The sequence below is a fragment of the Telopea speciosissima genome, chromosome 1 (assembly GCF_018873765.1).
Source record: "Telopea speciosissima isolate NSW1024214 ecotype Mountain lineage chromosome 1, Tspe_v1, whole genome shotgun sequence".
Lineage (NCBI taxonomy): Eukaryota > Viridiplantae > Streptophyta > Magnoliopsida > Proteales > Proteaceae > Telopea > Telopea speciosissima.
The window spans coordinates 68,306,003-68,331,006 of NC_057916.1; the positions used below are offsets into that span (position 1 = coordinate 68,306,003).

A 25,004-nucleotide genomic window follows, 5' to 3' on the forward strand; every position below is an offset into this window, starting at 1 on the left:
CCAGTAAGGATATTTGGTGGAGATTACTTCAAAGTAACCCAAGACGAATTGTAGGAGGGGAGTAACATCATAAGTGTGGGGTTTGTAGAGATAAGAGACCATCTTAGTCACGTTGTAGGGCATGAAGTAAACGTGCGCACGGTGCGGATCTTTAGTCCTGAACAAGTTATCCCCGAACTCCATCTCCAATATAACTTCGATACTTGGGCTCCTATGTATTTGTGCCTCATTTCTCTCTCCCCTATTTCCTACTTTTTCTTTACCCTTTAATCTCTCTCCCCCCTCCCCAATTTGGTGGGTACTCTAGATCCTCACGCTATTGCAAAGCCACGTTGCATTCTGGCCATTTAGTCCCCTGATGCTCTCAAACCAGGCTTTTAATGTCCCTCTGGCTTGCTACCTGCGTTGTCTCTATTCTCTCTTCATTCCTTTTCTCCACTTTGTGGGGTTTTCTATCTTAGTTTTTCCCTCTCCTTTCGCTGCTTAGGCTGGTTTTCTCTTGGGTTTGTCACTCTGATGCGGTTGTGTCCCTCCCCAGGGCCCCCCATCTCTACTACTACTCTATGATACCCCTCCACCTGCTGCTCTCTTGTGCTCTCCCTTGCGATTCTTGTGCTTTTTCTCTTTGTTCTTTTCTGTTGGGTGCTCTCCATGCCTCTGTGCGGCTCAAACTCTCGGTCTTCTTCTTCCCAGTCCAAGTCCTCTTCGGTTCAGGCTGGGGGTGGGTTCAGGCCCCTGCGCTCTGGTCCCGGTAGCACTACCCCACCTAGTTGCTCGAAGACCTTTGCCAACAGGAGTGTGCCTCATTCCCTCCTGTGGATCTTCATACAAGTTCCACTGGCGTACGACGGACTGGTGCCTTACATTCTCTTAAGCCCTCTCTGTCCCTCTTTGGGTTCCTAATCGGGTCCCCTCTACCGGATGAAGAATTTATTTGTAGCTCACTTTCCTCTGCTTGGGAGTCGTTGGGTCTAGTTTTCTTTTACTGTTTTGAGGACGGTAGCTTTACAGCGGAATTTGAATCGACTGTGCTGCGCAATAAGGTTCTCTCTTTGGCCCCTTGGTGGTGTGGAAATTTCTTAGTGCATGTGGTAAGCATCCACTCGTCGATGACCGTTTTAAGCAAGAAAGGATCACTGTGCCGATCTGGGTCCATGTCAAGGCCATTCCTATGGATTGTTTCTCGTACAAGGCAATCCAGCATGTTGTATCTTGCCTAGGCAAGGTGTTGGAGCTTTAGTCAAACTCAGTGGAACTTGGGCTGCCCTTGGACACGGCCCGTGTAAAAGTCCTGGTGAACAAATTTTATGCTGTGTGCATCTCTTCCAAGATCCGAAACCCTCAGGGGATTGCCTCTTCGGTCGAGTTGCGATACGAGCTTTTCTCTATTTGTTTCCAGTGCGGACGATTCACCCCCACCACCTTTGATTGCTCCATGTTGGTGGAGTCTTCTTCACGGCTGGCATCAGGAGAGTTTTATAAAAATGTGTTGACGCTGCCCCTTTTGGTCAACTGCACCTTGGATCGGATTCCGGCGATGCCTACCGCCTCTGATGGGCATGCTGAGTCACCATTCTCCACAGCCATGGACTTTTTTGACCCCTGCTATTCAGATTGAAGTGGATAGTGTGCCCCTCCAGGCTGATGCTATTGGTGACTTGTTACTAGATGACTTTGCTGCCCTGATGGCTCCTATGGATTGTGATGCCCCAGCTTCTGTTGCCCCTCAGGTTCAAGCTAATTTGGTGTCTTTGAAGGAGGAGGAGGAGCACAATGAGGACCAGTTTATTGCGGGACTCTACAAGGAATCCCCTGCTTCCAACCCTTTTTTCCAAACCCGGTGTGTCTAGAACCCCTGTTGGTCTACCAGCTTACAATGGCCCTGAACTTTCTTCTACCCCCGTACCCACCTTTGAACCAGGCCCTGGTCCCGTCCCGGTGGTTAACATGGATTTTTTCCCTGTCCCTAGCAATCCTGAGGCTACGCACGGGTTTTTTTTCCCATGGCCCATATTATATTTGTCCATCAACACTTTTACAGCCCGGCCCCTTCCACTGACCCTTCCCCTGTGCCTCCCCCCCCCCCCCCCACTTGCATGCTGATTTGGACATGGCTGGGTTTTCTGGGAGCTTGACACCCACACCTCTACCTAAGAAACGAAAGTTCTTCCCCTCTCAGGTGTTAGCTTCTACTGAATCTGAGTTCAATGCCTTTAGGATTTCCCTTGCTCACTCCCTTAACACTTCCCATAACCCTGCAGCCTTGTTCTCCCTCATTTCTGACTGGTTGACTGAGCAGACCTTGGACTCGGCCAGAGGTATTTGTATTATTGAACCTGCTGCAACTAATTGTGGTATTCACAATGCTGAGGAGGATCCAGAGGCACCAAATCCAAATCGGGTATCTTCCTTATTCTTTGACCAGCACTTCTTTAATTTTTATGTTGTTTACTTCATCATCTTGCTTAGTCTGGCTCTTTGCTGGTGGGATCTTAGTCGTAAATACTCCTATAGATCATTCAAGCCTCGAAAACCCCCCCTTTTGTGTATGACTCTTCTCTCCTGCTTTTTTTGCTTGTTTTTGCTGCTACTGCCTTTCCTTTCTGTTGCTTTTGTGTTTACTATTTTTTAGTTTGCTTCTGTCCTCGTTTTTTGTTTTAGTTCCACTATGAAGGTTTTTTCTCTGGAATACAAGGGGGATTCACAGATCCCTGACTCAGAAAATTTTACTTGACCATTTACTTGACCAATCATGCTTTATTTCATTTTCCTGGACTTTTGAGATTGTATAAATCGGTTGCTTTTATTGATAGCCTGGGGCTTAAAGGGCGCAAGGGTGGTTTGTGGGTGCTTGCTAATGATCCAACCTTGATTACTGATGTTTCACTTCATGGTTATTTTATTGCTTTTAAGTACTTGGATCCTTTAATGGGAGCTATTTGGCTTGTGTGTTTATACGCACCACCACATTATGGGTTACGAAAGGAATGTTGGAATGATTTGTATAAGTTTGTTGTAACCCTCTCTGGTTTGTTTCTGATTATGGGAGACTTCAATGAAATCCTTGCTCCTTCTGAGAAACTGGGCGGGTCACCGTTTCACCTCTCGCCTTTTGCTGGAGGACTTACTTCCATCATCAATGATTTTTCACTTGAAGAGATCAAGCTTCCGAGCCCAAGCTTCACTTGGTCCACTAGGCAAAAGCCCCTTGATTTAATTAAGGAATGCCTGGACCGAGCCTTGGCTAATCAGGATTGGCTCCAAGTTTTCCCACATACTACACTAATCAAGCTGCCCTCTGTGGGATCGGATTACAACCCCTTGGTCCTTCAGTCTTGTGGCTCCCAACCTTCCTACAGAAAGTTGTTCCACTTCTAAGAAGCCTGGACTCATCACCCTGCCTTCGCGGATTTCTGCCTGCAACAATGGAGGAACTTAGGTCCTGACCCCCTCCATCTCTAGCTCCAGAGATTTTCTGTTCTGCTACGCCAATGGAACTGGTCACTCTTTGGACATGTTGAGCTATTGAAGAGTAATATTCTGGATAATTTCCTTTCCATGGAGGATCGACAAGCCCTTAAGATCTCCTCTCTCGCAAGCTTCAGTGGATTTTTTATGCAGAGGAAGCCTTTTGGCTGTAGAAATCTAGGCAAGCTTATATCAAGGATGGGGACCGGAATATCAAATACTATCATGCTGTTACTCGGACAAATCTTCGTCAGAGACAGGTAAATTTTATCATAACGGACAAGGGCTCAAAAGTGGAGGATCCTAGGCTTATAGCTCATGCCTTTGCTACTCACTTACACCAGATATTTACAACTACGAATCCGCTTGATCCCTCTTTTGTTGAGTGCCTGTTTGAGCCGATCATCACCAACCCTGCTAGACATGCTCTTTGTCGGCCACCAACCAGTTATGAGGTGCGAAAGGTAGTTTTCTCTATGGGCCCCTGGAAGGCCCCAGGTATGGATGGCTTTCAAGCTTGCTTTTATCAAAAGTTTTGAGATCTGTTATCTAACGATTTATTGGCTTTTGTGCATAAGTTTTTCAATTGTGCTGCTCTTCCAGCAAGGATGAATCATACTCTCATTGTGTCATCCCTAAATCTGATGCTGCCTCTAAGGTTTCGGATTTTTGACCTATTAGTCTTTGCAATGTGTCGTACAAAATTCTTGCCAAACTTATTGCTACGCGTCTTAAAATTTATCTCCCTACTTTTATTTCGCCCTTTCAAGCGGCATTTTTACCTGGCCGACAAATTACTGACAATATTGTTATTGCCCAAGAAATTTTTTATTATCTTAACCGCAAAAAAGGTAAGGGTGGTTTCGTTATACGTTGCCATTAAGCTCGATATGTCCAAGGCATATGATAGACTTGAATAGTCCTTTGTTAAAACCATTTTTGGTTTTCTAGGGTTTGGTGAGGATTGGGGGCGTCTCATTTCTGCCCTTATTTCTACTACTACTTTTTCCATTAAGTTAGATGGGAGTCCCTTTAGTCTTTTTTCGGCATCCAGGGGCATTCGACAAGGATGCCCCTTAAGCCCTTATCTTTTCATCTTGGCTATGGAGGTGCTGTCCCGTTTGCTTCATGCTTATAGGGGTCTAAATTTATTTCATGGTATTAAGATTGCTAGAAATGAGCCTGAAGTCTCACACCTTCTTTTCATAGATGATATTTTCATCTTTTGCAAGGCCACATCGGAGGACTTACTCACAATCAAGGCAGTCTTGGACCTCTTCTCCGACTTGTCTAGCCAAGAAATTAACTATGCGAAGAGCGGTTTGTCGTTTAGTAAAAATGTTCCACTAGCTGATAGACATGCACTTTGCTCTGTCATTGGTATTATGGAAATGAGTATTCAATCCACTTATCTGGGTGTTAATCTTTTTCATTGCAGATCTAAATCCAAAGATCTGCAACTGCTTGTGAACCGTGTTCAACGTCGACTTGCCTCCTAGAAGTCTAACTTTCTCTCTTTTGCAGGACGGTGAGTTATGATTCAGTGTGTTCTCACATCTACTCCGGTCTACCTTATGTCATGTTTCCTTTGCCCTAAGAATATCTGCAGGGCCCTCTACTCGGTCTACATCAAGTTTTGGGCGGGAGGATCGTCCTCAACCAGGACTCACTCTATGATTGTTTGGGACAAGATCTGCCTTTTGACTAAGTTTGGGAGTTTGGGTATCCGCCGAGCATCTGTAACCAACTCTGCTTTAATTCTCAAGCTTGCTTGGCGACTCCTATTTGAGCCTAACTCTCTTTGGGCCAGGGTGCTTAAAGCAAAGTAATATTCCTCTTAATCTCCTTTCCATCATGCTGTCTAGAGAAGGGGAGGTTCGTGGACCTGGAATAGTATTGCTCAGCTAATACCTGTACTCAAGGGCTTTTGTTTCCGCGTTATTGGTAATGGGAACGATTCCTTCTTCTGGGATGATCCTTGGATCCCTTCTTTACCCACCCGCTCACTACCTCTCGCCCTAAACCCGAATAGGATGAATGATAGGGTAAGTCAGTACTGCTCAGGGTATCGATGGAACATGGATTTACTCTCCTCTTGTATTCCTCTTGAAATTTTACCTAAGGTTACTAGTGTCCCCTTATCGGATCAAGCTGACAGTTGGTGGTGCACTTTAGCACAAAATGGCAGGTTTACCTCGCAGCGGGCAGCCTGCGTCCTTTCTCTCAACCGGCTCCTTCCTCCATTCAGACTGGAACTATCCGATGGTGGAGGTTCTTTTGGAAATTGCCTTTACACCCTAAATTTAAAATATTTTTCTGGAGAGTTTTACATGCCGGTATTCCTACAAGAGTTTTTTAGCTAAATGGAGCCGGATTGACCCAAGCTGTTTGTTATGTGATCACTCTACATAGACGATTTGGTACATTCTGATCTCTTGCCAATGGGTGAAGCACATTTGGGCGGCGGGGCCCTTGGGCCTGCGAACTGAGCATCTCGAACACCCCTCTATTCAAGATTTATGCATTTTCTTTCTCTCTAATTGTAATCTTGATCTAACATCCCTTAACTGGTTCTTCTCTGTTTTCATAATTACCTGTTATTCCATCTGGGATGCTAGGAACAAAGTTGTTGCTGGCAAAGCGAATGCCAATCCTCTCAGGACCATGTCCTTGATAAACCGCTGGATCTCAGATCTTAATCTTTACTCCCCTTTATTTGATAACTACAAACCTATACAATCACGCACACCACATACTACACTCTCTATTTCTGCTTTGTATCGTCCTAACATCAAACTACCAACTTTGTTTTGTGCAGGATGGTTCCACTCGGGAATAGATTCCTCGGCTTGGGCTTTTTGTGTGATGCTCTAGGGACGTCTGTTTGCTGCTCATGCGGGTTTTTTGATGGCTTATAGCCCTTTGGAACCGGAGGCGTCAGCTTTTTTTTTGGTTTTCAGTTTGCTTTTTTTTGGGTATTAAGGTCCATGAGGTTCAGGTTTCAACAAAGGAACTTCTTCACCATCTCCCACAGCCAACCAAATGGCCATGGCCGTTGGCGATGCTGCCTTTGTTGATGGACGTTAATGCTTTTTTGGATGGTCATATTATATTGGAAAACTGTGATAGCTATATTATGACGTGGCTAACCCGCTTTGCTTGGAAAGCAGTTGAGCATCACCAGATCTTTTTGTATAATCAGGATGATGTACATGCTATGTTTAATACTTAGTTTAATGAATTTCTTACTTTCATAAAAAAAATTTAAAAAAAAGGTAATTTACACATACCACCCCTGAGGTTTGACGAAAGGATGATTTTACCCCCCAGTTTTGGAAAATTCTACGTACCCCCTGAGGTTTACAAACGGTAACAAATAAACCCATTCCTTCAGTTTATGACTAACACTGTTAAAGTCAAAAGGTGAAGTGACAAAAATGCCCCTTCAAGGAAAAAAAAAACCCTGCAACTCATCTTCCCCAAATCGATTGGGGAAGATGAGTTACAGGTATCCCCATCGATTGCTCCATCCATGGCTTCTAATGGAACATCTCCGGTGAGCTTCCGATGTAAATTTGGATTAACGAAACTAGGGTTTTCTTGGTTTTTTAAATTTTAGCGTATTTGCAATGATTCGAGCCAAATTCCAATCCGGATCTGATTCTTGGGTTTTAAACCTGATGAGAAGATAAAATGCATTTTATTAGGAAAATGCTCAATTTAAGTTATGTCAAGGTTTATACAGAAAGTAGACAACAGAAAATAGGAATTGAGGATGATTATGACTCTCTACTCAAGTATGAACATGTTAGAAGAAAGAAAAAAATAGAGAGAGAAAATGAACTACCAATAAGATGGACTTACCTTTTGACAATCCGTTAGATATCTGGCTATATTTAGGGCTTCCACAACCAGGTAGGTCTCGATGACAGGGGTTGCAGAGCACCAGAAATCAAAGGTGAAAGCCACGTTTACCTGAACTCGGGCGACGGCCTGCAAGGTTGTTCGCTGGGAAGAAGTTGGACTTACCCTTGCAAAGAAAAAAAAAACCTGCAACTCATCTTCCCCAATCGATGAGTTGCAGGTTTTATGCAGAAACCAAAACTCATAGAGAGCTCTGTATCTGAAAACGATTGCTAGCAAAGCTATGGCAGTGTCCCACTCTCCCACCACACCCCACCCCACACGACGAACAAGCCAGCAAACCACGAGAGTTGCAGGCTTATTTTCAAGAAAGTAAGCCCCAAATTTGCTAATAACAGATAATAACAATAAGTAAAGTACTTTATTGCCAATTTCTTTGAGGTAGCCTTACAAATAGAAAACCCCTTGAGAAATTGGACGAGACGCGTCTTTGTTTCTCTATCCTGAAGAGAGGTCTGAGTCTGACTCCTCTTTCTCTCTCTGCACTTTGATTTGCTATCACTGAACTTTGTGCTTTAATGGCGAACAGCAATCTACCTCGAAGGATTATCAAGGCATGTCTCGATCCTGTACTTTGATCCCTCTTTTAATTTCTCTGATCGCATTCCCAATCTTGCCGATAGTTGATTTTTTGAAAATTTTCATGAAAGAAAACCTTTTTCATGATTTTTCCGTTGTTGAAGATTTTCGTCGATGATCTTTTGTTCCGTTTTTTTTTTCTTCGATTGAGTTTTCTGATTCTAGGGTTTGTGATTCTGCTTTGATCGTTGAGTACTTTGTTATGTGATTGAACAGGAAACTCAGCCGCTCCTCAGCGAACCAGGTGTGTTTATTTCACTTCCGCTATTTCTCCCCCCGTCCTCCTTTAATCCATCATTTCTCATAGCTATCCTGCCGATTGCTAGTTTCCCGTTTTCTATAAGCTATTAGATTTAGAGTTGCAGGTCCTTGAGTACCCCTCCTCCCTCCACATCGAGCCTCATCACACACAACGCAGTGGAGCTCAAACCAATTCTCGACGAAAGCCCAGGAAGCTCACCGGAGATGTTCCATTAGAAGCCATGGATGGGGCAATCGATGGGGATACCTCTAACTCATCTTCCCCAATCGATTTGGGGAAGATGAGTAGTAGGTTTTTTTTTGTTTTCCTTGAAGGGGTATTTTTGTCACTTCACCTTTTGATTTTAACAGTATTAGTCATAAACTGACGGAATGGGTTTATTTGTTACCGTTGGTAAACCTCTGGGGGTACGCAGAATTTTCCAAAACTGGGGGTTAAAATCATCTTTTCGTCAAACCTCAAGGGTGGTATGTGTAAATTAAGGATAACGTTTTGAGAAATATGAGAATGAGACAACCGCCAGCGCAAAGGATTCTTATCGCCTTTGTACTGGGGGCGTCCAGTGCCCATCGTGCCGCTGTGCACACATGGGTGGTGCCCTGCCGCACAATGGGCATTGGATCGCCACCAGTACTGGGGGTGATAATTTTCCCAGCGCAGTTGGTGTGTCAAAAGTTTAGCCCCAATGGGATCGAACCAATTGAAACCGATAGGTTCAATTTGGACCAAATACGATTGAATCCTGATTACAAATTTGATAAACAGGAGGAAAAATAGATAAGAAATCGGATCAAATTTGACTGAAACCGTAATCAATGGAAACTAAAACTTCCTTAATGGTTTGGTTTCAAGTTGATTTAATGATAAATCGAAATCAATTCAACCCAACTGAAATCGGATCGGACCGGACCAAACTGACTAATTGACACCCTTGCTTACCCAAACATTGCAGCTCCCAGGAGGTCACCGTTCAACTCCTCTTTGTTGACTTGTGTCTTCAGACAAACAAACAGGCTATGGGGCATGTTAGATAAGGTAGATTTTTATATGGCCAAATATTCTCTGTTTTGGGGCGCAGGCTGCGCCCAAACATATAGGGACAGTATTTTTGCCATCTAGGGAGGTGGGGCGGTCATTTCGTCCACCCCCATGTGTCTGGACACAGCTTGAACGGCCGACCAGAGAACATCAACTTTTTTTTATATATACATATTTTGATTTCTAGAGGGTGGGGGGAGGCTTCGTGTAACCGGGGTTTTCCCTAGGGCTTGAACCGTAAACTTGGGCAGGTTCAAGGGTTTCCTCATTAGCACAAAAAAAAATTTGGGGAGGAGGGCTGTTGTGGACTGGTTTGCGTTTGTGTGATTGATCTCTACTTCTATTGGCAGGTAAAAGATTTGAAGGAAGTAGGCCCAACCATTAGGAGTGGCATTGGTGTCCCCCCAAGACAATCCTAGTGAATACTCTCTCTCTCTGAGTAGTGGGTATAGGCAATGTTGTCAAGTTGGGGAGGAGCTACGTTTTCAAGCATGGTTATAAACATCGGTATGGGATTCATATCGATCTCAACTGATACTGATATTAATATGTATTGGTTGTATCGAACAGTTTTGCCCTTAATTTCAATGAATTAAAAAAAATCATTATTTAAATAAATTTGCCATTAATAAAAAACCTTTTCATAAATACAAGACCAGACAAGTATCAGTATGAAGCACGACCGATATGGGTCAACCAATACACCCTACTGTATTTATAATCATGCTTCCAAGGTGATGTATTTCATCTCATCAGATTTACACTATTGTATTTGTTACAGATATGTCAAAATGTTCTCATTAATCAGTACACAGACTAAGAAGAAAGACCCATGCGAATGTGAGTGGAGGGTATTTAATTGAATTTGGCTTTTGATTTTGATATTTTGTTGCTTTTATTGAAGAAAAAAACAAACATGGTGATGCAGAAAGTAAGTGGGCCAAATAAGGCTTTATTGTGGTGGTGATGCAATCGAAAAATCCCACCCTTATTGGATGTCTCACGCATGTTCTCATTGGCCCTCAGACTAGTGCGCAGGGGCCATGAGGCTGGCAACATTCCCCCCTCCCTAATGTAAAATATCTCGTGATTATTTTCTACACAAAATTATAGCATTATGGATTTTAGTTTTTCACCCCTCCATGGTGCTTGTGATGTTATGGGAAAAGCCAATGTCATCATTTACTCCTGTTCCCTATTGTTGGAGTCTTGAAGGTCCAAAAACCCTTCTTCAATCCATTAAGATTGTGCCATTTAGGAACTGGATCCCAGTTTTAGAGCAATTTAATAAATAGGTCAGATCTTATGGATGAAGAGATTCTCTCTACAACATGGGTTAAGAGAAATTGGGTCATATAAGCATTGTTGGCATTTAGTTGAAAAGTTTATAAAGGAATGTTATCATAAGGAACAAATTTTATTTTATTTTTTTGGTAAAAATAAGGAACTAATTGTGTCCATGAACTTTACAAACAAATCCATCCCCTTATATTAGAACTCGAATATTTTCAATTTTAATATATTTTTTACTAGCCTTGATGCAACGTTTATTTTTATATATTTTTTTAATAGCCTTGATGCAACGTTTAATTGTGCTATTGCAACCTGATGGTTGTGGGTTTGAAACTTGGAAACACCCTCTCCTACGAAGCAAGGGTTAAGGGTTAAGGCTGCATAAATTTACCACTCCCATAGACCCTAGTAGCAGGAACCTCATTCATTAAGACGCTCTTTATTATATATTTTTTTAAAAAAAATTTAGAAACCAAATTTTATTATTATTATTTTTATTTTTTTTCCTCAATTGGAGAAACCTAAAGGTGTCAATCGGGACAGCTCCTAATTGATTCCAATCCTACGAGGCCAATCTTAAACCATCCAATTTATTAAATTGCTCTAAAACTGGGATCCAGACCTATTTATTGATGGCACAATTCATTTCCAGTTCCTAAATGGTTCAGACCATTGTTATAGTGCAAAGTTCCAAAATACCTTCGCGACGTGAACATGCAAATAACCAGAATATATATTCTTAAGCATACAAATTATCAAATATCTATTCCTTAGCATACAAACATTCAAATATCCATTCATAAGCATACAAACCAAATATTTGGAGGAAATCTTCTTCGTAAGGATACAAATTAGTCAAAAAAAAATTCACACTTCCAAATCACCAACATCAAATCAAATTCCAAATTATTTGAATAAACATCCTCCAAAACGACGTAACCCTTAAAACCAAGCTTATATTCATTTTAAATGGGGCATGGCAGTTCAATTCCAACTGATTCTTTATTGATCTCAGTTCTATAATCATTGAGAACCAACAACAACAACGATAAACTCAGACTTATCCCAACTTAATAGGATCAGGTACATGGATCCAAACAAAACACACTACAGATGGGAAATGAGATGGTCGTCAGGTCGTTTTATTAAATCAACCAAATGTTCATATAAATGTTATTTTTAGATCATTATCTCCATCCACACCCTTCTATTTTTTATTTTTTTTTCTTGACACTTAAGCACTGAAAGTCAAGTACTATATCAACATTTTTAAGCCAGAACAGTCCCAAAAAATACAAAAAAATGAAATCTATACTCCTCCTTACCAATCCCATTATAAGTGTTTCCAGCTCTGATTAATCCCTCCAATTGTTAGGTACCATTCAATTTTGTTGCAAGGTCCTAAAGGTTACATCCAACTAGAGTAGTAAAACTTATATTGGATTGCAACCATTTCACAAGTTTGTTGCAACTTTGGTTCAACTACTGACAAATATAATCCATTAATTCTAAATGTGGGTTTTCCATCCAATATGTTCTGGCTAAAGCCATCCTTTGGATGACTTAGAAGTCAGACCCTCAGAACCAAAAGACCATTGGTGAGGCCACAGAATGCCCATTTTCCTGTCAAGAAATTAAATGTAAATATATGCAGGAGTTGCATTTTTATTAAAAGAAAACTCTTCCAAACAGTAATTCAAGAATGCTATCCCCAGTGCACCACTATCACTACACCTTCCCTCCTGTTTGACTGACAGATGAACCAGACAATGAAAAACAAAAATTCTGTTAACTACCCCAACAACCTCCCCCTCCCCCTCAAAAGAAAAAAAAACAACCAAACCTAAATAGTCCTGCCCAAAGACCACTTCAGTTTTAGAATCAGAATGTCAGGTTTTTCTGCTCAATGTTCAGAAGAATAGGAGAACTGTGAAGCAGAGCAGCAATAGGTTTCTGTTAAAGCAAAACTTAAGCAGGTCTCATTAAAACCATAATTCAAGAAGTAAATGCCATGACGAAACTGCTACCCACTTATTGAAGCAAAACTTAGACATACCTTTAAGTTGTACAGCCCCAGCAAGGGCCTTTGAACAATTGGTTGTGTGCAGCCAATAGCTTGAGCTGTTAAATGGCAGCGAAAGAAAGAGAAGCCAGTGGTGCCTCGCAAGCCAAGCAAACAGTTATCCCCGTATAAATTAAAAAAATCGGAATACAAGAAGTGACTAAAACAATGATTCTAAATGCCTGACTGCCAAATGCCAGGCCTCATTAAAACAATAATTCAACCAATGCCATATAAATCAGACAACAGATTAGATTAAAAAATGACATTTGGTATGAGCATGAACAGATGTATGAATTTTATTTGATCTCAATGTCCTAAGCTGGGACATATGACTCCAGCATCAACTGTGCTGGTGAAGGTGATTTGATCTCAACTATCAGAAATGTGAACTTCCACTGTTTGTCCGCCTGGTCTTTGAACATCTCAGCATAAACCTTGCCAGCTCCATGGGGCCCACGAATATAGAAATTAACCTACAAAAGTTGATTGCATATTTTACTTTAACTACCAAGAAAAAATGACAAATTATCAGAAGCAGCTTCGGTTTTTTTTTTCTTTTTTTCTCCTCCTTTTCCTGGGAGTGGATACTTGCTTCTAGTTCACTAGGATAAAGGCTGTATCAGAATAATATCCTGCAATTTTTTATCAAGAAGGTACCTCAACATGCTCAATACCATCTTCATCAGTCCAAGTTCTATTCGGAATCCGTTGCCGAGCTGCCCGGTTTCTACTTTCTTGACCATAGCCTGTAACAGGTGATCCGATCCTCACTCTAACCTGATAGAAGACAAATCAAAATCATGTAACAAGAGACCCATTAAAAGAGGTGGCCATTCAGCGAAACAATTCATTGTCTGTGTCATCAAAAGGATTCAGTAACAATTGGTAAATGGCATAGCAGTGATAGTGGAATATCAGTGGGGAATCGGTTGATGGTCAGCATCCCTAGATCGAATTTGAATTAAATCTGTGCCGTAAAAATTCAAGTGTAATATCTGACAGACCATCATCATATTCCTTTTCCGACAACAAATAGAAGCAATTAACATTGGTCCGGATGATTATTGTCCCATGGAATGGCTTAGGCAGAATTCAAAGAGTAAGTGCTATTACCTCCCATACGAAAATGTTCCAGGACAGCTTATACTGTTCATATACACAACTGCCTTTTTCTTATTACTTTTGGCCACATATAAAACTCCTGGTACCAACTCCTTATTGGGAACTCTTATTCTTTTTGCTCAAACCATGGGATACCTCTTAAAATAGGATCATCAACCACCATTGAAGAGCAATATGTTTGCTATTCATTGCTAGACCAAGCATAATATTCGAGTACCAAGAGGTGTTCCCTAGGACCCTAACCCCTTCTGGAATGTGCATTCCAAGGAGACCAAGTAATGAAATTCATCCAAAGAATCCCATTGATTGTCCGAGTTCATTCCTGGTACTCCATGAATGCATACCAGGGATGAGTCTAAAATTCAAGGCCAATAGTTAGGTTTCACAATTGTGGTTGAAAATTTTGGATTTTAACTAGAAAAAGGAGAACTGGATTCAAAAAAATTTGGACTCCAAGAACTACATGTCTTCAACTGACCTGACCATCATTCTGAACCCTTTCCAGAGCCTTTCCAAAAATCTTGTACCTAAAACAGATCATGGATTTTAGTTTGTCATCTAAAAAGGAGAGAAAAAATAGTTGTAAAATCCCAACATTTCAGCAGACAGTAGTCAGAAACTTACTCCTTAGGCTCAAAAATAAGCTCCTTGAAAACAGCATATCCAGCTGCAGCTGCAATACCAAGTCCTACAAGTATGATAACACTGTATGAGGCACCTTCTGTAAAGGTCACTGGCTTCTCTGGAATATTGTATGTGGGGGCATCAAAAGGATCATCAACTGTAGATATGTCCTTTCTGTTCCGCTGGAGGAAGTGCACAACTGATGTTAATTGAGATCTAAAATTCACAATCATTGCACAGTAAAAAAAAAAGTAGATTGTATTGATCCTTTGGATAATATATCTTTCGGACTATTGACGTGATAATCTATATTAAATTAGCATGTTTTGCAAACATAGAAAAAAATTACTAGCAAAATCATATTAACTGGAAATAACTAAATGCATTTACCATGCAGCATGATGATGATTGAATGTGAAGTCTTGAAATACAAAAATAATGTGTAATTGATGTGACAAAAAGCTCTTTAATTTCAGTTTATATTTCTAACCTCTGGTGGAGTTTGCCTTGATGACTGAGAAGCTGAACTGGACGCAAGGGATCTAGCTAAGCAAGGAAGTATTGCAGGCTGTCCACGGTACTTCGCAAGTTGGTAAGGAGTCCATGAACTAACCAGACACTCTCTACTCCACCATCCTCTGGACAAAATTGGATTTCCTGTCAATCAACTACTTTAACATGTTACTGTCTTTCAATAAATTTTTTCTCAGGAAACCACAGAAGGAACTAAAATCAAGATAGCTATGACTGAACCAAAGCTCTTTCAAAATCATTTACAAACTTCATACTATAGTTAATCCAAGGTTTCAAGAATCATGATCAGATCAGTTGCATCAACTGATCCAGATCCAGATCCAGATGGGCTGACATGATCCATTCAAGACTTGCTGATTCCTCAGATATCCAGCCAATGCGTGGGCAGGATCTAGACAGCTTCACCAATCAGGATTGGGATCAGGCTGTCCATCATCGATTGCCAAGTTTAAAATTCTTGGCTTAATCTCAACTTCATCATAATTGAATCATGCCTCTTAGTTCTCAGGCTCAAGTATGAAATGAGATTCTTGACAGTGTCAGGGCCCAATTGATAACCATCCCGCTCCCAATTCCTTGATTCCAGGTGGAACTGATTTTTTTGGATTCCATGATTTTTGAGACTAAGATCGCTATTTGTTAAAAATTTCTGGAATCAATTCCAGAATAGAATAAGATCAGAATCAGCGTTTGGTACAATGTGTTCCATTCTCCAATTTTACACTTTACAATATTTACCAAATTGCCATTACCCAAATGAGAGGGAATATTTCCTCTCCTTTTTCCTCACAAAAATAAAGGCAGGGGTCTGCAATTGTTGTTCCAGCCATACGGTCAAGTCCCAGCCTATGGAGACGGTAATTAAGGCACCAACTCGAATCAAACTGAATCACATTTCATTCTGAAGAGGGTTCGTCTTGTTTGATTTTTGCAGAATCACCATTACAAACAAAGCACATTGCATTTGAGCACACCATGGGAAGGGAACAGAGCTGATCTACCACGACATGAAGAAAAGAGAGCAAAACACGGTCTCCATTCCTAGTTCGCTGCACAGAAGAACCACCACAGAATACAATTTCGAAACTTTTCAGAATGGAGTAAGCGTGTCAATGCCCGATCTCCGCGCTTTCCTCCGTAAATCAAGTATAAATAAAACGTTCGATCTGAATGAAAGGCAGCTCAAGGATATCAAGATCTGGGGAAGTGGAAGAAAAACCTGATCGTTTTCAAGAAATTGAAGCGTTCAGCACTCATACAAGCGAGAGGGACCTCATTAACAGCGAGTTCCGGATACGCAGCAAAATGTTTGAGGAGACTCACTCGAAGATATTGAATGGAAACATCAGGTCGTTGATGGGAATCAAAATAAAGAAGTAAAAACAGGAAAGTAAAAGAGAGAAGAGCTGAAAGCTTGTTGCTATTACTAGAGATGGTTGCAGGCGGATGCACGAGAGAGATGGGGAAACCAGGGAGATCGAGATGGGTTCCAGCGGAGGTGGAGGTCTTGGCGATGGCAATTGGGGGGACTTTCAGAGAGGCAATGTGATGTAGATCCAAGCACCCGCAAGAAGAAGAAGAAGCCCATAGATTAGGGCCTAGTATTTGGAGCCTTAGTTTATTTCCATACTTAGTTTATTTCAGCCTTAGTTATTTCCCATACTTAAGTTTATTTTCAGTTAATTGTAAACTTAAATTGAACCGGTTTAGACCATGGTTCAATTTAAGTGATTAATTCCTATTGGTTGTTAGGTGCTTATTTCCCATTGGTAGTTTAGGAATCTTTTAAGATATTAGCTTTTAAATTAAGTGTCCCACCCCCTCCACGATTTAAGAAGGGCAGTGATTTAGATTTGTATTAGGATTTGGGCCTATGGCCATATTATAAATAAATAAATAAATCGTGGGGGGGGTCCCCCACAATTCAGACTTTAAAAAAAAATCGTTTTATGCTTGCTACCATTGTTGCTGCTGCTTTGCTCCTTTGAGAGTGTTGCCTTGTGAGTAATATCAAGGTGAAGGGATTGGTGGATCTCCAATCGACTCCTTGCATCTTGTAGACTGGGAGGATCCTCTTCTCATCTCCTTGCATCTTGTAGATCGGGAGACCCTGTCTTCTTCAAGCTACTGCTGCTGTTGAAGAACTATTATTCAAGTAAGTAGTTTATTGTTTCATCAATACTCCTTCTCCTCATCCTCCAACCTAAGCCAACCGATCCTCCACACCATCCCCTCCATTAATCCCCATCGATCCATTAAACCCTAGCTTATCTACAGTCTGCCCAGCCTTAGTCCACGATTAGAATTCATTCAAATTTCAATCATAACATCCCCACATCATCCCCTCCACTCGACTGCAGCTTCTGCACCATTCCTACATCAAACCCTAAAATCCCCTCAACCTCCATTAATCCCAAAACCCTAGAATTTACAGATCCATCACTTCCAGCCATTAGTTTACCATCAAACCTTGGCCAAATATTCTTCTTAACCCCTAGAAGACTCGACCTAAAGCCCTAGTCCTAGATCCACATCTAAACCCTAAATTCTAACACCCCCCTCTTTCCCAAAACCCGAAACCCTAATTTTCTAAATTTTAATTTCTCACTCAAACTTCATCAAACCTATTTCATTAGACTCCTAAAAACCTGCCTATCATTATCATATAAGATTTACCCCATTACCCTAAACCTAACCCTAGTTTTTTACCTAAATCTTCAATTCTGCCCCAATCGGCCAGCAGATTGGAAGGTCCTGGTTTACTTGGCTCCTAGTAGATCCTTTGTCTATCTAGGACTACATTACAATGGCGGTTGGGGGGGGTAAAACAAGGAGGAAGAGGAGGACGTCGATCATCGGGCTTCAACAAAAAATTGTCAGGAACAGCCTTTATTTCGTATGGCCTTTGTTACAAGTTGGCTTGTTTTGGAAATATGTTCTGTAATTCCTGTTCTGGGAGGGCATTTATGGCCGATCTGATTTCTGGGAACATGAAATCAGACCGTTTTTACCAAACAGAATTCCACTCCCAATCTATTCCCACGGAACAGGAATCAACGAAATCAGGAGTGTTATCAATCGGGCACTCACTATTACACTATTGCATGGAGTATTACTGTGTTTCACGAGTATCTCTAGGTTTCCACTCCTCCATAGGATTCACAAAGTTCTCATAGAACCACCCCAATTTCAACTCAACACCCATGGCTGGGCAACATAGCTTCTTATGCTCCAGGAGGCCTACATGCTCTAAACTGTAAAAACTATTCCACAAATATTCCCTTCTCTCCCCCCCCCCCCCCTCCAACCTTTTTTTTTCTTCTTGAAGATTTCCATATACCTACATGCATTAACATCAGTCCTAAAGACCTAAAGAGAACTTTAGTCAATTTTCTTCTCTCACAATAAGCCAAAAACTGGCATAGCATACGGATATGTCAAATTCCATATGAAAACAGTTCATGCGAGTGTCAAACAGTAACAGGATCACATGGGAAAGTTATAGAAAGATATAAATTAAGCAGTAAACACTAAATTTTTTACTAGTTCAGTAAGGTGGCTATCATTGTCGTTGCAAATACTTCCAAAGCCTTGATCCAACTATTAGGAATTTTTTTTAATCACAGAAAAACACGAGGTTGAAATAATGATATATACCAAAAGCAAAACAAATTCCGATCCATTTGTTCATAAACTGGTGAAGCATCAGCAGAGGGTTAAGACACCCACCATTTGACAGGTCAACCTAGGAAATCTCTTCAAACAAATTTTGACATGATGGATGATACTAAGCATCTAAACTAATTAAATGGATCCTAACTTGCAAAACTTTTCCCTATAGTTAAAGAAAAAAGCATAAATTGGATGAGTACTTGTCATTAAATCAGGTCATATTTTCAACCTAATATCTCCTACATTGGTACTTGGGAACATTAAACAGTCGGTCCCCACTCCCCAGTGCTATGATCTGCAGTATGGGAATAATCATGGACTGTGATTGTCTACAATCTACAATCATTCATATCAAAGAGAGAGAGAGAGAGAGAGAGAGAGATCCATGCAAAATAGAATGGTATGAAAATTTAGAGATCCCAATAGACTATATTTGCAGCTGGTCCATCTCCTTAAGGACAGCTACCATATACATTGATATTAGGACAAAACAGTGATTCAACATAAGTTGCAGAGCTGACCTTCTGTCCCCAGCACATCCTGCAGATAAATTGGAGAAAAAGAAAACATTAAGTCTCTATATTTTTTTCCCCCTCTTTATTAATGGAACTCCTCTATATGTATATGGGGAAAGGGAAAACATAAATAGTGAAAGTGAAAAACAGTTGTTTCAATATTTCATGGTCTCTTCAGAGACATCAAATAGACTTAAAAATATGCATACCTTACACAGTCTGCTGGGATCAACACTAGTTTTGCTCACATGACCTGAGTTTAACACCACCTGTAATTATATTATCGTCATCATATCATCTAATAAAGGGAAAATCATTGCAAGCATAGATATAACCTTACATTCATAAAATACATCATCATCAATCAAAATTTCAACTTTAACCAATCAATATTAAATATTTCGTTCTTTTATTTTTTTTCCATTTTAAGCAATACCCTTCGTCTCAGAATATGAGTAGATTGTTTTCTCTTCTCCCCTGGGCCCTCCAATGACGAGAAAATAGCTATCCTGTGTGTCTGTCAAGCAAATTATATCAAAGTTTAAACCAAACTTTTGTATTGGTCCAAAGTGAAATCTGAAATTTCAAATTTTTACGCAAAAAAGGTTTTGAAGAAGATACCAAAGTTAGTTGCAATATTTAAATTTCAGAAACTTCAATCTTTCTACTAGTAATGTGAAAAACGTAAATCTGCACAAAATGAAGAACAAAAATGGATCCATGCTCCATTTTCCATTTGTTAACTCTGGATGCACTGTGATCCTTCTGTAAGATGTCCTCAATCTCCTATTATAATAGAAGCATAACATTATCACAAGCCCAAAAAATAAAATAAAATAACAAAATTCACCCAGACTGTGGCAAAATTTCTAGAAAGAAGGCTAAGAGGTGGAGTAGATCAATTCGTTAAGAAGACATAGCACAGCCAACAGTTGGATAATTGCATTAGTTGTTAAAAACAAGCATAATGTGTTATCTGCCTGACTTTAGCAGTAATTTTTATAATAAGATAAAACATTAACTGATTATTAAGTGGATTTACTTCGGGGAACTAAGATTTTGGTTTTATCTTATCTTAGATTTTACCTCTAGAAAGAATCTTTCAAGCCAATCCGACAACAGTTAAAAGTGAGATTTAGGATGATATTAGTCATATGACATATAGTGATGGCAACAGATAGAGCTTTGGGAAGCTTTCACCAATACCAAACCCAGCCATATTAATTGATGGTCAACTCTACCCTGCTCCTCTCCAGGAAGCATGCAATTCACCAACTGCTTGAACAATGTAACCAAGGCATGGCCACCACATCTTCCGTATAACCCCCCCCCCCCAAAAAAAAAAAAAAAGAGTTCACCAAATTTAATCAACTGCCAACCACTAGGAGTGAAGAAAGGCAGTTGTCAAGCTTGACTAGCACAGTTGCCGGCCCTATTGACATATTACATTGAGTGCCTAATGCGACAGAGGTATTTTCAGAAAAGGGAGGGGGATATGGGGCCGAAAAAGACAATGAGAAATGAGCTGACACCATGTGATTGACCTAGTTTCTTTCTTGCCTTACAGCTACTAAAGAAGTTAAAGGACTCAATGGAAATCTATTCACTAGTATCAGGTTGTCAAAGGATTTGCAATTTGAGGATCATCTAGCTACATCTGTTCTGCCAAGTGTCAGTAAGAAAATTCAATAAACTAACCTCATCACCTTCCACTGCCTATTGTTAACTTCACCACCTATCAGGCACTAACTTCAGGTGCCATCGAATTCCAGCACCCAATCAATATACAAACTCCCAACACAATTCACAGATTCTCCAAGAAAAGAGAACCGAAACCCTGTGGGCATAGAGAATCACCCTAGACCCACGCACTTGATTGAAATCATGAATTGTTGTTGGATCTATAGATGCATATAGAAATCCATAAAGCCTCATGGCATTTTTTTCCTAGTTAGATTGTGAAAGAACCTCTTGTATGACTCTTTCTGTGTCATTGTGGACCAAAAAATCTCCCTCAAACTCATTCACACACAAACCTGAACTTCATTCCATCAATTTTTTCCTGTTCAAAATCTCACTGTATACAACTGTACGTTAAACCTCAACCTCCTTATTACTAATTCCAAGAAGGGCAATGTGTTAATTCCTTCATATCAGTTTGACGACCATCATATTCAAAAGCCTCATTCTTCAATTTGTCCATTAAAGCCAAGTGCATTGCAGCAGATTGCAAGGACACCAATCAAAATTTTTGAGAATTTCAATGACAAAACCAACTCAATCTCACACTTGACAGAAACTTTCTCTGAAAGCCAAGTGCATTGCAGCAGATGATGAGAGTTTAGGAAGTAAAGCAACGCCAGACTAGCACCCAAGTTTTTCTTCTCCCCAAAAAAAATTGCAATTTCTTACCTACAGGCTACAGGTAGGATAGTAGTATAGCACAACCCCTTTAGTGCTTGGTGAGAAACTCAGTTGACTATTTATTGCTAAAAACTTTTCTGGCTTCTTCAAGTACATGGAGTGCCACTTCCAGTACAGAATAGTTGATACCTTGCATTTAAATAGAATTTACCAGTTGCTCTGTGTATCCATTAGCAAAAAATAATAACAAACGAAGAAGAAAATAGGAATACCAGTAAGAATTTAATCTACATACATTGTAAACAATTCAACACAATTTATAATAAATAAACAAATGAAAACTCTGCCAAAGCGTCATCTCTGAAACAGCAGTGCAGGTGGTTACAGGTTAGTCATTGTTCTCTGCAGATTGAGAGGTCAAGTTGGGGGGAGGATTCTGGATGCTATCTTCCCCCCCCCCCCCCCCCCCAAAAAAAATAATGTACCAAGATCGTACCTTTCTTCTACTTAAAATAAATCTGTACATGAAACTTAATAACAATCAATCGAACAAAGTAAAACGATGAAGAAATTGAATGGTAATGCCTGCAATCAGAAATCGACATACCTTTTTCACCGTCTCATCTATTCCCACGTCAACCGCATTCTTTCCCGTTGCCGTGGATGAAAAACTAATGAAACCCACATCAAATAGTGACTTTTCCGGAGACAAAACGATCGAAGAACACGAACTCTCTGAAGGTTTAAGCATAAAATCCCATCTGTTCTTCTTAATCAAAATCAGGGATTCACCCACTTTGTGCTTAAAACCATTCATCTTCACACAAGAATTAATGGAAGCTGCTAATAATCTCTCTCTAACTTCTTAATATCTGAGGGCCAACAACAAACGCCACCCCAGAGGCCTAAATAGTTCAACTCAAATTGAAGAAATAAGAAAGCTCTCACTCGGCCAGCGAGTCGGCAATTGGAGGTTAAAACTTGTTTACATGGCGGTGCCTATGCTTTAGGGTGCGCAGGGGTTCAGTCCTTCAGACTTCGGAGTGACCGGACGATAAGCAGGGTTTTAGTACTCGGTATACCGATCCGGATCAGCCCGTATCAATCTAGATTGGACAGATTTACCCGTATTTTCTTCGAAAAAATATTTTTTTCTACATTTTTACCCTTGGTCCATACGGATTCAATGATACAGAAAATTGGCCAGAAATCGGTATTGATCTTTACAAAAAAAAAAACAACCCCACCCCCCCCCCCCCCCCCCCCCCCCCCCCCAACACCCCCCCCCCCCCAAAACCCCACCCCAACCCCACCCCCCCCCCCCCCCCCCCCCCCCCCCCCCCCCCCCCCCCCCCCCCCCCACCAACCCCCCCCCCCCCCCACCCCCCCCCCCCCCCCCCCCCCCTTATCAATGGAGTGCAAAAAGGCAACCTCACCCCTTCCCGCAGATTAAAGCAAGGTAATTATTTTTCGCATAGCCTCTTCATTCTTTGTATTGAATGTCTCACATCATTGATTTTAGCGGCAACCTTCCAAAACATGTACTGTATGTGAGGTATCAAATTTCGAATGCATAATCCACAAGTTATTCACTCATTCTTTGTTGGTAATTGTCTATTGTTTCTTAAGCCTTCTCACAACTCACTTCGGCATCTGAAGATTATATCGAACCTCTACTATGAGACATATGGACGGTCATTAATCTTCAGAGGTCCTTAGCTTCCTTTAGTCCAAATACTACAATCTGACAGTGCAGAATTTTTACAAGGATTATTGGAGTACAACGTCTCATCACCCTTGGGAAATTTTTGGGGCTCCTTATTGAGGTTGGGAATAATAAAAATGTCACTTTCTAAAATATTAGGGAGTAGACTCAACAAGATTGCAGATGGAAGGAAAAATGTTGTCGCCAGTTGAGAGGAAAGTCCTCTTGAAGGTAGTAACTACTACAACTCCAATATACTATATGATTCACTTCAAAATCCCTCATGACCTTCTTGATGATATTAATAGAGCAAAGTGCAAATTCTTATGGGGTATAAACTTGATGAGAGGAAAATTCACTGGATTGGAAAACCTCTCACAAGCATATCTTGGGCCACAACCTTTTTGGGCATAGAGATGCATTTTGAAAGATTTAGAGCAATCATTACTCTCTATTTATAAGGCAAAATCTCCTCAACCTCCTCTTTGCACAGTTACTTAGGTGTCTGATCTCATCATAAATGATGCTCATTGGAATATCAATATTTTGATAAGCCTCTTTTTACAGTATGAGGTGGAGGCTATACTCAACATCCCCATAGGATCTGAGGATTTCTAGGACCAAATTTGTTGGGTCCCCCCCCCCCCCACTCCACCTAAAAGGATTTTTTTTCTATTAAATTTGTCTATCACCTTGGAGCTTCCCTTACCCCTCCTTCAATCTACCTCTAGCTCTAGAGTCAACTTGATTCATAAGGTAGTTTGAAAAATATTATGGAACTCAAAGGTTCCTCTCAAAATTCAAAGCTTCATATGAAAGACTTGCATAAATGCTATTGGTGTTCATGTTAACCTCAATAGAATGAATGTGGTGAACTTAAAGTTGTGTCCATGTTGTGGTGTTGCCAAAGAGACATAGTTGAACATGTTCTTCTTGAGTGCCCCCACATCCATTTGGTTTGGTTCACCATTCACTTCATGTGTATTGATGAGGTCATTGTCTCACCCAAGCCGGTGCATCTTGACTTGAGTCCTCAAATGGGGACAATTTCATAGTATGACTTAGAGTTAACAACAAGAGTGTTTCACCGCTCATGTAGGTTTTTGTGTGAGAAATTTGGAAGTGCCGAGATGCAACGCCCTTTAAAATAACCATCCCCGCCTTTCACCATTGGATGATTATGGTGAGTAGGTATGTGGAGGAGACTATTTCAGCACTCTTGCCTGTCCATCAATCTAGTGAACATCTTTATCAACCCAAGTTGAGGTTTTTTTACTCTCATGGGATCCATCATATCTTCACTCATGCATGAAGGCATCGCTAATGCGATCGCAACGGAAGCTTAAATAGGATCACAGTATCGATGGAGAAGTCATTCAAAATAGAATGAAGCAGGGATCGATTATTACCTAAGTCTCACAAGTGCAAGACCTCCAACCGATGATAGCCCTTTCTCAATCGTTCCACACACCACGCAAGCTTTGTGTTCCCACCACGGTCAAGCTTACTCCTCCACATTTCCAAGAACACAATAGCTTGGACCACCTCTAGGATCAAACACCAAGAGAACAAGAGAGGGAGAAGACGATTTTTCTAGGAGGGAGAGAGAGCTCTGCAATTTTGCTTTGGGTTTCCTTGTCTTGTGTGATTTTGTGATCTCATGAATATTTATATTTCTCTCACAAAATCCCCATATTGTAAGCTCACATGGGATAGATATATTGAGTTACTATAAGTGACTCAATTATCTCCCAAGCAATCTTTCTCTAAATTAGGAAAGACATGGATTGCTAGGAAAATCCAATCTTGAGTGAATATGAATATTCTTTCCATTGGGTT

The 25,004-nt window shown here is 40.7% G+C and overlaps 1 protein-coding gene and 2 long non-coding RNA genes across 4 annotated transcripts; 1 reads left to right on the forward strand and 2 right to left on the reverse strand.

Annotated features, from left to right (window-relative positions):
• Positions 1-3: 3 nt before the first annotated feature.
• On the reverse strand, positions 4-23,141 carry LOC122648656. Its single transcript, XR_006331112.1, has 3 exons — positions 23,132-23,141; positions 12,297-12,303; positions 4-194 (listed from the first exon to the last, which is right to left on the reverse strand). It is a non-coding gene; the product is annotated as an uncharacterized LOC122648656 (long non-coding RNA).
• Positions 12,037-22,356, reverse strand: LOC122648654 (probable mitochondrial import inner membrane translocase subunit TIM21). 2 transcript variants are annotated; one of them, XM_043841875.1, is made up of 9 exons: positions 22,068-22,356; positions 19,306-19,365; positions 19,111-19,121; positions 14,866-15,037; positions 14,376-14,557; positions 14,230-14,278; positions 13,287-13,406; positions 12,621-13,102; positions 12,037-12,187 (listed from the first exon to the last, which is right to left on the reverse strand). In XM_043841875.1, the coding sequence occupies exons 1-8, from the start codon at positions 22,275-22,277 to the stop codon at positions 12,944-12,946; spliced, it is 963 nt and encodes a 320-aa protein (XP_043697810.1). In that variant the 5' UTR covers positions 22,278-22,356; the 3' UTR covers positions 12,037-12,187; positions 12,621-12,943. The 2 variants fall into 2 exon arrangements, with proteins under 2 accessions (XP_043697810.1, XP_043697809.1); XM_043841874.1 differs by having other exon boundaries at positions 14,866-15,032; positions 19,103-19,121.
• On the forward strand, positions 15,038-19,154 carry LOC122648655. The gene is made up of 3 exons (XR_006331111.1): positions 15,038-15,167; positions 17,910-17,912; positions 19,139-19,154. It is a non-coding gene; the product is annotated as an uncharacterized LOC122648655 (long non-coding RNA).
• Positions 23,142-25,004: the final 1,863 nt, after the last annotated feature.